Source organism: Chiloscyllium plagiosum, unplaced genomic scaffold (assembly GCF_037043375.1).
Source record: "Chiloscyllium plagiosum isolate Xiang-an unplaced genomic scaffold, Cpla_swu_hap1 HiC_scaffold_15, whole genome shotgun sequence".
NCBI lineage: Eukaryota > Metazoa > Chordata > Chondrichthyes > Orectolobiformes > Hemiscylliidae > Chiloscyllium > Chiloscyllium plagiosum.
The window spans coordinates 16,333,587-16,345,618 of record NW_028270153.1 but is presented as its reverse complement, the minus strand read 5'-3'; the positions used below and the strand labels follow the sequence as shown (position 1 = coordinate 16,345,618).

The following is a 12,032-nucleotide window of genomic DNA, read 5'->3' as shown; positions in this document are numbered from 1 at the left end:
ATGGCCAGACGAGTTAAGGATGGCAGTTTCCTTCCTGACAGGAAATAACTGAACCAGATGGGTTTCTCCAACGATCAACAGCAGTTCATGATCATCAACACACTCTTAGTGCAGCCAAATGGGTCAACCCAACGTCACGAATGCTGCTTTCTTTCTTCGTCTAATCTTGGGACCAACAATCTGATACTTAATCACTAAACTTTCTACATCAGAGAAATTCTGTAATGCAACAAATCTTCATTGCCCTTCAGATCATTGGATCAGATCCACAGCAATTTCCCCAAACTTGCACAATAAAGATTTGCTCCCAATGAAAATGAAGCCTTTTAGCAAGGACTTTCTAATTTAGTTCCTTGCTCAAGTTGTACAGGCACCAGGTATTCTATCTAAATGACTGTTCTCTATGTGCAACAATAACCAATAAATGTTGGCAGGATACTCAACTGTACAGCGAGGCTCACAGTTCCAGTCTAATTATGTTCTTAGTCAACATTCTCACAGATATATTATCATTATTACTGTTATTATTGTGTAGTAATCCACAACAGGAAACATGGTTTTTTTCATTTTATTTTGTGCCTCCACCAGGATGTACCACTGCTCGTCTCTGGTCTGAATCTGAATTCTTCCTTTAATTTTTGTTTCTCTGAGAGTGGATCTGCTGCCTCACATGGTACATGTTCAATTAGTCCTCACTTGGCCTCAGTCCTTCTCCTTTCCAGTTCTTTTCCCGTTTTTCATTACATCAAGCCCGTGGAATCCAGAAAAACATTCTCCCTGTTTAATTAAGCCCGAAATATCAAGACATTTCTTCAAGACATTTCATACTCCAGGGAACTGCTTAACTTTTGTTTTGCTTGAAATCAACCGGAAATTATCGTTCCAAGAGTAATGGCGTATAAAGGATGCTCCCCAAATAATGTAGAGAGAGAGAGCAGCTTGACCACATAACTCTCAAACTTCACTGAACTAACTAACTCAGTTACCGAGGTCACAAGGTAACTGCAGTCCATCGCTTATACCACACGCATATGTAGATTTAGATAGTTTAATCTGAAGTAAGGAAGTTCAATGTGAATAAGGGAACTCATGAAGGTATAAAGCACAAATTGGCTGATTTGGAAAAGGTGTGACTGTGCCTGGGCAATGAATAAAGAATGTTGAAGGACTATTACATGGCTTACTGCAGCTCAAAATTCCTTCAACAAACAAAAAAGGTCAGTCAATTATGGTTGATAAAGTAACTGATACCTATATAACGTGAGCAAGGATTTAAAATAAATGGCTGATAAAATAAGTTAGACGATTAAATGAGATTTAAAAAAAAGCTTAATATATTGCCAGAAACAGTAGTAAATATAAGGATTGGGAAGTATTTAGGATACAGCAAGAAGGACCAAAATACTGATAAGGGAGATTACAATATGCATGCAATCAAGCAAAAATCATAAAAATAGAGTGTAAAAACTTTCATATAACATATATATGAAAATGAAACTTCTGGTTAAGAATAATAGAGTCACAGGGAGGTACAGCACAGAAACAGTCCCTTCAGTCCAACTCGTCCATGCCAACCAGATATCCTAAATTAATCTAGTCCTATTTGCCAGCATTTGGCTCATATCTCTCCAAACCCTCCCTATTCATATACCCATCCAGATGCTTTTTAAACATTGCAATTGTACCAGCCTCCACCACTTCTTCTGGCAGCTCATTCCATACATGCACCACCCTCTGCGTGAAAACGTTGCCCTTTAGGTCTCTTTTAAATCTTTCCCCTCTCACCCTATGCCATCTAGTTCTGGACTCGCCCAGATAGACCTTGTATTTTTACCCTATCCGTGCCCCTCATGATTTTACAAACCTCTATAAAGTCACCCCTCAGCCTCTGATGCTCCAGGGAAAACAGGCCCAGTCGATTCTGCTCTCCCTGTAGCTCAAACCCACCAACCATGGCAACATCCTTGTAAATCTTTTCTGAACCTTTTCACGTTTCACAACATCCTTCTAATAGGAGGGAGACCAGAACTGCACGCAATATTCCAGAAGTGGCCAAACCAATGTGCTGTATAGCCGCAACATGACCTCCCAACTCCTGTACTCAATGTTCTGACCAATAAAGTCAAGCATACCAAACGCCTTCTTCACTATCCTATCTACCTGCAACTCCACTTTCAAGGAGCTATGAACCTGCAATCCGAGGTCTCTTTGTTCAGTAACACTCCCTAGAACCTTACCATTAAGTGTATAAATCCGGCCTTGATTTGCCTTTCCAAAATGCAGCAGCTCACATTTGTCTAAACTAAACTCCATCTACCAATTCTCAGCCCATTGGCCCATCTGATCAAGATCTTGTGGTACTCTGAGGTAACCTTTTTGCTGTCCATCACACCTCCAATTTTGGTGTCATCTGCAAACTTACTCACTATACCTCTTACGTTCACATTCAAATCATTGATATAAATGACGGAAAGCAGTGGACCCAGCACCAATCATTGTGGCACACCGCAGGTCACAGGCTTCCAGTCTGCAAAGCAACCCTCTACCACCACCCATTACAGGCAGAATTAAAAATATTTGGAATGGGGAATAGAGAAATAGCAGGGAAGCTAAATTATTACTTTGTATCTGTTTTCACTATGGAAGATCCAGGAAATTGCCTAGAATTAAAGAGGAGTTGAAAGAAATTAGTTTTGGTAGGTAGTACCTGAGAAATTAATGCAGCTGAAAGTTAATAAATCTATCGGGCCTGATATCTTAAATTCCAGAGAGATGAAAGAGGTGGCTGTAGAGATAGTTCATACATAGAGTATTGAGAGGTACAGCACAGAAACAAACTCTTCAGTTGAAATTGTCCATACCGACCAGATATCTAAATTAATCCAGTCCCATTTGCCAGCATTTGGCCCATATCCCTTTAAACCTTTCCTACTCATGCACCCATCCAGATGCCTTTTAAACGTTGTAATTGTACTAGCATCCACTACGTCCTCTGGCAGCTTATTCTATACACCACAAAATGATTGAGTAGAGAGGCAGTGAAGTCTGTTTCAATTGTATGTAAGTTTGGTCAGACAGTGCATGGGGCAGTGTATGCAGTTTTAGTCTCTACTTTGTCATAGCAAGAGTGAAATGGAGGTTCATCAGATTTGTTACTGCGATGGTGGGGCTGTTCTATGACTACACATTGGGAAAACTGAATCTGTGTTCTCCAGTGTTTCAAAGAATGAGAGGTGATCCTGTCAAAACCTACGAAATTCTTAAAGGCATTGTTTAAAAACAAGGAAGATGCCACTTGGGATCAAGATGACGAGAACTTTTTTATTTAGACGGAAATAAATCGTTGGAATTCTCTACCTCAGAGGGTTACGGAAACTCAGTCTTTAGGTATGTTTAAAGTAAAGATCAATAAATTTCTGATAACCGTTGGCATACAGGATTATGGGCATAGATTCAGTAAAGGGCATTGAAAGGCTGAATCAGCAATGGTCATGTTAAATGATAGAGCAGACTTGACGAGCTGAATGCCCTCCACCTCTTCCCATGAAATGAGTACAATTTCACAGATGAAAGGATTTTATACTGTGTGAGCAAGAATATCAACTAATGCTATCAATTAATGCTAACACATTAATAAAGCCTATCACCAGGTATGCCTGAATCACAGATATGGACACATGTAAGTTTGAGGGGTATAATCAGGGTATAATCTGTTATTATAGATATTAGATTGTGGATTCAATTGTAAAATGTGATTCAAATTTGACAACCATGAGCTAGCGACAGAGTTGGGGAGAATGTAGGGCTGAGCCACCATCTTGAACTGCTACAGACCCTCATGACAGCTTTACATTGGATCAAAAGACCATCAATTTGTTTAGACAGTAATTGAGAGTCAAGCATTTTGTTGTGGGTTTGGAGTCATAGTCAGGACAGACAGGTTTTCTTCCTCAAAAGACACCATCAAGCTTGTGTTTACTTTTAATCACAATCGGTAGTATCAAGATCACATTACTGACACTTGTTTTTTTTCCTCCAGATTTATTTTGAAATTATGGAATTTATTGGGATTTGAAATCAGGGCTATGGAACTGTAGTTTACCTCTTCAGTTTACTAAGCCCAATAACAAAGTCACTACATTATCACATCCAACAAAAGCACAAGATTCCAAAAACTTCTGTTATATATCAAAAGGATCTGCCACCTCACAAAATCATTACCTAAAACAATTTGACATTTTCAGATCACAAAAGAAATAGAGAAATTAAACAGTAAAGTTCAACATTTTACATAAGCATTTCATTTGCAGAGGTCAAATAACTCCATTGGTATTCCCATTTTCCAATTTCCTCTCCACTTCACCAGCAACCATTTATACCATATGAAATAGGAGCAGAATTACGCCATTTGGCCCATCGGATATGCTCCATCATTCAATCATGGCTGATATGTATCTCAACCCCATTCTCCTGCCTTCTCTCCGCAACCTTTGATCCCCTTACTAATCAAGAATCAATGTATCTTTGTCTTAACGAGACTCAATGACTTGACCTCAACAGCCCTCTGGATGTTCATCACCCTCTGGCTGAAGAAATTTCTCCTTATCTCAGTTCTAAACAGTCATCCCTTCACTCTGAAGCCGTGTCCTCAGGTCCTAGTCTCTCCTACTCGTGAAAACATCTTCTCCACATCCACTCTACCCAGACCTCTCAGTATTCTGAATGAGGACCTCTTTGTAATGTTAAAAAAATTAAATTGGAACATCTCTCTGGACATTAATGTAATATTGAAGAGTTGAACTGCACTGAGTGAACATTCTGGAAGTGGGCGGGGACGACAGTCAAGCAGGAGTGCGAATGACCCCCACCCAATTCAGACAGTCATGTGCAACTACTCCCCTATTATTACCAAATTAAATTATCACTCAATCTCTTCCAGTCAGAAATGCTTTCTAGCCATCCCCTGAAGCTAGGTATGTCGCACCTGCATTGTCTTAGGAAATCACTGAGTCAGGAGATTGTTTGCATAACGATTCCCCAGGATTGGGGCATTTACATTTGCATTATCTCTGAGGATGATGTCATCCTACCATTGTACCTGGGGTAACATGTGACTGTGAGGGAGTCACTGAGGGTTGTCTTGAATGGCATGTGACTGTGGAGGAGTGGCCAGAGTATCTGTGAGCATGACCAACTGACCTGTATAAAGGGGGATGTGTTTTCTTTATTCAGAGCCCCCTTTTGACTCGACGTCACATGCCTGCGAGGAGGGTCAAAGGGAGTCACGTACCTTGTACAGGCTTTAATAAACTTTAACTGTTTGCAGATGTTGGTGTGTGTGAATTGCACCTCATGTGTGAAACCTCGGGAAAAGAACCTAACACCTTCATCCTTCTAAATTCCATCAAATACAGAACCAGAATCCTCAAATATTCCTCGTATGACAAGCCCTTCATCCCTGGGATCATGCTCTTGAACCTCATCTGGACCTCTCCAAGGCAATCACATCTTCCCTTGGACATGGGGCCCATAACCGCTCACAATATTCCAAATGCGGTCTGACCAGATCTTTATAGAGCTTCAGCAGTACATCTCTGCTCTTGTATTCCAGCATTCACGAAATTAATGCTAACATTGCATTTGACTTCCTGAATCTGTCTGTTAAATCCTGAATTAGGACTCCTGGGCAGAGTTGGGGAGAATGTGGGTGTGAGCACCATCTTGAACTATTGCTATTTGACCTATCCTAATCTTCAGGTCATATTTGAACATGAGTCCTAGTTAGTGCATCAGACTGATTCAGATCTTGTCCACAACTGCATGTGCATACTTTTCAGCCCAGATCATTTGGGTGAGACAGAATCCTGACCACTGAAGCCATTTCTCACAAGTTATGACTGACTAATTAAAATCAGACATGCCAGCAGGGAATGGAACAAAACATCAGGCTTTCCAGCCCATCATATCGCGGTGGAACCTTTCCACTGCACCACTGGAGGACTGACTGTACTATTTAACAGGTGAATACGTCCAATGAAAGCTAAACCAGATCAGAACATCCCTCTTTCAGGATTGACTTCAGCCAATTTGAAACATGGGAAACTGACAGACAAGAAATGATCCACTGGTTTATCAAGTGACTCTATATGGCTGCAACTTCCTGACTAAACACATCTTCCACCTTAACCTGTAACCTTTGGGGAGAAGACAAAAAAATTGGAGGAAAACTTCAGGACAGCTTGAGGATAAAATATTCCAGAAAATCACCCCTCTGACCAAACATTCTAGTCCGGTGGATCACAATAACCACATGACATTTAGCCTTCCAAGTGACACAATCTCTGCCAAGTTGCTTATTTCAAAGAATGTATCAACAGGATAAGAACAAGAATTACCTTCCATGTAGTCGGCTGCAATGTAACAATGTTCGTGGAGAATCTCTTCCATTCTGCTGAGTGTTATAGCCGGCAAGTGGCCAGGATACTTTAGCTGCAGCAGTCGCTGCATGTATGATGCTGCCTGGCTTCCACCCAGATTAATCCTTTTACTGTTATGAGCGTCCAACCTAGGGTTCATCAAGGAAACATCCATTGGTGCACATACAGAGAGACATGTGAAATAAGATAAATACAAAAGTTCCTGATGTATAAACACCTGACTTACAAACGCTCATACTTAAAAACGTGATCTCACACAGGGTGTAATTTTAAAGATCTGTCTTATAATGACAAAATGCTATATTACGTTGCCCTGTGTTGTGTTCCTAACTTACGAACAGAATCCAGAAAAGAACGTGTTCACAACACTATGCTGTGTTCCTCTACAATGCTGACTACACTTTCAAAATAACTAATTTCTTGTGAAACACTTTGGGATATCACACAAGATGCTTTATTAATGTAAATGCTTTTCTTTCTAATTAGTTTTGGATAATAAATTTGAAACCAACAATTCAAAAGATTGTGAGCATATGAGTTAGGAGCAGAAGTAGGCCATTCTGCTATTCAACACGATCATGGCTGCTCGGATTACTCCATATTCCCACCCACTTGATCACTCCTTTGATTATCAAGAATCTATCTACCTGCACCTTAAAAATATTTAAGGAATCTATTTCCTCTGCCTTTCCAGGACAGAGTTCCAAAGACTCACAACCTCTGTGTGGAAAATGTCTTTTTATTTGTGTCTTAAATGGGCAACCCCTTATTTTGAACAGTGACCCTTCATTCTATATTCTCCCATAAGAGGAAGCATCCTTCCCACATGCTCCTGGTCAAGAGCCGGCAGGATCTTAAATGTTTCATATCCTTCTAAACTCCAGAGGATGTAAGCTCAGCCTATCCAAATTTTCCTCATAAGATAGCCCACCTGTTCCAAGCATTAATCTGGTAAACCTCCTCTGAACTGCTGCTAATACACTTCCTTGAATAAGGACAAAAATATTGCCCACAGTGCGGGAATGATACACAATCAAACTAATATTACAAGTCTGAGAGTGCATGAAAGAGAATGATGGAGCACTTGAAATATTAACAGTTCAAAGTCTGATTGAGCTGTTCTAAGTTTCTCACATTATTATTTTTTGTTTTGGATTTGCAACATTTATTATCTATTATTTTGTCTAATCTGCAGCTCCGTGTAGCATGTTTTTAAAGTTTTCATGTTTGTGCTTTACAAACCTGCCATGCAGCACAGGCAGAATGTGACAGCAGTGATACCCAGAGGAAACAATCAATCCAGTGGCGGGGTGTTTGTTATTGCGCCAAAAGCTATAAAGATCGTCAATTCCATATGACACCTTGGGAACGTGGTAGCACTCAAACAGGAGCTCGGACATCAACTGTCGTGAATACAGTGGATTACATGGTGCTTCTGTTAAAACGATTGGATGTTCCACGCAAAACTGTGATAGATACAAACAGTACCAATTAGTATAATGTGAATATATGAACAAGGAAGAAAAACTGGCCACTTCTCTCAACCCTTTGATCCTGCTCTGCCATTCAATAAAATCATGGTGGATCTGATTTAAATCTCAATCCTATATTCCTGCACATTCCCGACAATCTTTCATTTGCTTGGTCATCAAGAATTTATCCACCTCTACCTTAAAAATATTTAAAGACTGTGCACCCACTGACTTATGAGGAAGCGCACAGCCTTCTGAGAGAGAAAAAAATGTTTCTTCATCTCTGTTTCAAATGGATAACCTCTTATTCTTAAACTATGACTCCTACTTTTAGATTCTCCCAAGAGAGGAAACATCTTTGCAACATCCACCTCGTCAAGTCCCCTCAGGATGTTATATGTTTCAATTAAGTCACCTCTAACTCTTCTGAACTCCAAAGGATATAGGCCTAGCCTTTCCTCATAGGGCAAACTGCTTTTTTCTACATTGTAATCCACCTGCCAGATCTTGGACAATGCACTCAACTTATCTATATCCCTCCGTAGGCTCCTTATAACCTCTTCACAACACACTTTCTTACATATCGTGAGCAGAATTAGCTACCATACCTTTAATTCTATCACCCAAATCATTTATATAAGTTTTACAGTTGAGGGCCCAGCACCGAATCCTGTGGCAACCACTCAAGCCACCCTGCCAGCCTGAAAATGACCCACTTATTCCAGCTCTTGACTTTCTGTCAGCAACCAATCTTCTATCCATGCCAATACATTGCCCCCTACATCATGAGCTTCTATTTTCCAAACAACCGATGATGTGGCACTTTATCAAATACCTTCTGGAAATCTAAATACAATACATCCACTGCTTCCTCTTTATTTAAAGCACAAGTTCTTCTTTAAAGAATGACAATAAATTAACAACACATGATTTGTCTTGTTGGCGGTGCCTTGAATCTATCTAAATGCCCTGTTTTAATGATCGTATGATTGATGTTAAGCTCACTGACCTGTAGCTTCCTTCTTTCTGCCTTTGTCTCTTTCTAATTAAATTAGTTACATTAGTTATTTTCCAGTCTAAAGGAAGCTTCCCTGAAAGGAGCAACTGATGAAAAGTGAGTTTTCCAAAGTTAAAACCAAAGTATCAACAATTTCACTGGCTACCTCTTTTAACAAACTAGGCTAAAACCAATGGGATTAGATTAGATTACTTATCGAATCTAATCTAATCCCATTGGTTTTACCCAAAACCAAAGTATCAACAATTTCACTGGCTACCTCTTTTAACACGTTAGGATAAAACCAATGGGATCAAGGGACTTATCAACTCCAACAATTTACTCAGTACTATTTCCTCGGTAATTGTAATTTTCTTGAATTCCTCCTTCTCTTGCAATTCCTGATTTACAGGAATGCTACTTGTATCCTCCCTCGGTGAAGACCAACGCAAAATATCTGTTCAGTTCATCCTTCATCTCTTTATCCCCCCCTTTTTTTTATAGGGCCAAAACTTACAATCTTCAGAATTTAAAGCACTGCAGTCTGGTTAACATGCAGCTGAAGAAAAGTAATAACAAGTGATAAAGGAGTGACAAGCGAAGCCCAGCCAGCTCATCACACTTATTTGGCATGGCAAGTTCCAAGGCTGTATCATAATATGGGGCAAACTGACGATCAAAATGTTGTGATTCAAAACTTACTCTTTACTTGCCACAAATTATATTTTCTTTCTTACAGCGTACTGGCATGTGCGTTAAAATTACTGTTATTTTGCTATTAAATCCTGATCCAGTGTGGCATGGCACACCCTATGATGACACACTGAGGCAAGCAGCACCATATTGTGTTCATGCTACATCATATCACCATTGTTCAATGTATCAGGTCACATTATGCCCCGTCAGTTAGGCTTTGCCATGATAGAGTAACAGTTTACTATATCAGAGACATAGTTTATCATATTAGGGCACAGCTTTCCCCTTCCAGGACACAGCTTCTCATGTCAGCGGTTCAGTTTAACATGTTAGGGGTTGCAACCAGGGCACAACATGCCCCATGCAGGGTACAAGCCGACATGTCAGGGGTTCAACCTGATGTGTCAGGGGCACAGCATGCCTCATCCAGGGCATGACTTTAATCTGACATTCCTGAAAGGCTTTTGCCCAAAATCTTTGAGGAGAAAGTGAGGTCTGCAGATGCTGGAGATCAGAGCTGAAAATGTGTTGCTGGAACAGCGCAGCAGGTCAGGCAGCATCCAGGGAACAGAAGAATCGACGTTTCGGGCATAAGAAGGGCTTCCTGAAGAAGGGCTTATGCCCGAAACGTCGATTCTCCTGTTCCCTGGATGCTGCCTGACCTGCTGCGCTGTTCCAGCACCAGCAACACATTTTCAGTTTTGCCCAAAACGTCAACTCTCCTGCTGCCCGAACTGCTTACTTTTCCAGCGCCACACTTTTCGACTATGTCAGAGGTTCATCTTGACATGTCAGGGCCACATGTCTCATCCTGGCCACAACTTGCTCCACCTGGGGTAAAATCTGACATGTCAGGGGTTCAGCTTGACGTGATTTGAGGGGAGGGCAACACGCCTTCAGCAGGGCACAGATTGATGCGAAAGGGCACAGCTTCCCATGCCAGGGGTATCACCTGGCAGGCATGCTTCCTGAATTGCTGTGCTCTTCCAGCACCATTGATCCAGAATCTGGTTTCCAGCATCTGCAGTCATTGTTTTTACCATATCGGTGACACAGCTCACCCTGTATTGAGGCAGAGCCCGCCATTACAGGGGCACAGTTTATTGTGTTGGTGAGACTGTGAGGACATTTAACAACATTGTGACCTGTCCCCAGGGTGAACTCTGACCTCGGAGGTGATGCCAAGGTGCTGGAACACGTGGTCGAACACCTGCTCCTGAAGGTCGAAATTCACCACCACGTTCCTGTCGAACTGGGACTTGAGCAGCCAGCGGACCACCTCCAGGTTGCGGATGTCGTTGCCGACCTGGGTGTCGCTGCGGGAGGCGCCGCGGCTCCGCGCCGAAACGTTTTTAAACTGAAGCCGCGGCTTCGGGTCCAGGGCCCAGCCGGCCCGGCACTGGAAAGACCCGTTATCCACCACCAGAGGCACCTGGCCCGGACTCCATCCAGGGATCTTTCCCGGATCGTCGATCGGATCCGCCACCGGCTTCGGGTCCCGAAAATAGAAAATATTCGGCGGCGGTTCCGTGAAATCCGCACCGATGGTCGCCGCCATCTTGGCGCACCCACAAAAACAACCCCCCCGGGCTCCCGTGAGCGCTGACAATACGTTCCGCGACACTTCAGTTCCTACTGTAGACGCAAAGAGATACAGGCTCTGGTGGTGCAGTGGTAGTGTTCCTACCTCAGAGCCAGGAGACCCGGCGTCCAAGTCCCACCTGCTCCAGAGATTGTAATAACATTCCTGAACAGGTTGATTAGGAAAATGATTTGGAGATGTGTTGGACTAGGGTGTACAAAGTTAAAAATCACACAACACCAGGTTTCAATATATAATTTCAGTTACATCACATTGTAAAGTATTGCTGTAAATTCTGTGTCTTACAATTTTATTCTCCACAACCACCTGATGAAGGAGCAGTGCTCCGAAAGCTAGTGCTTCCAAATAAACCTGTTGGACTATAACCTGGTGTTGTGTGATTAGGAAAATACCTGAATAATGACAGCTCAGTGCTTTAGATTAAAGTCCCATGCAGTAAGTATCACACTGAGGAGCAGGTACAAACATACAAGCTGGAGTGGGCTGCTCAACTCCTCTAACCTACTGTGCCACTCAACAAGACTAAAGTTGCTCTCATGTACTCCAAACACAGACAGCGCTGGAGAAACCCAATAGGTCCAGCAGCATCTGTAAAGTCATAGAAATGTACGGCACGGAAACAGACCGTTCGGTCCAACTCGTCCATGCCGTCCTGATATCCCAACCCAATCTAGTCCCATCTGCCAGCACCCGGCCCATATCCCTCCAAATCCTTCCTAATCGTATACCCATCCAGATGTATTTTAAATGTTGTAATGGTACTAGCCTCCACCACATCCTCTGGCAGCTTATTCCATACACGTACCACCCTCTGTGTGAAAAAGTTG

At 42.0% G+C, this 12,032-nt stretch overlaps 1 protein-coding gene across 1 annotated transcript in view; it reads right to left on the bottom strand.

Annotated features, from left to right (window-relative positions):
• The window catches only part of actr5 (actin related protein 5), a 32,902-nt gene extending 21,432 nt beyond the window's left edge, over window positions 1-11,470 (bottom strand). Inside the window, exons 1-3 of the mRNA XM_043710734.2 lie at window positions 10,771-11,470; window positions 7,680-7,903; window positions 6,396-6,565 (exon numbers count right to left, since the gene is read on the bottom strand). Of these exons, the coding sequence (XP_043566669.1) occupies window positions 6,396-6,565; window positions 7,680-7,903; window positions 10,771-11,160 (784 nt within the window). The 5' untranslated portion in view covers window positions 11,161-11,470. The remainder of the gene's footprint in view (window positions 1-6,395; window positions 6,566-7,679; window positions 7,904-10,770) is intronic.
• Between the last annotated feature and the right edge of the window lie 562 nt (window positions 11,471-12,032).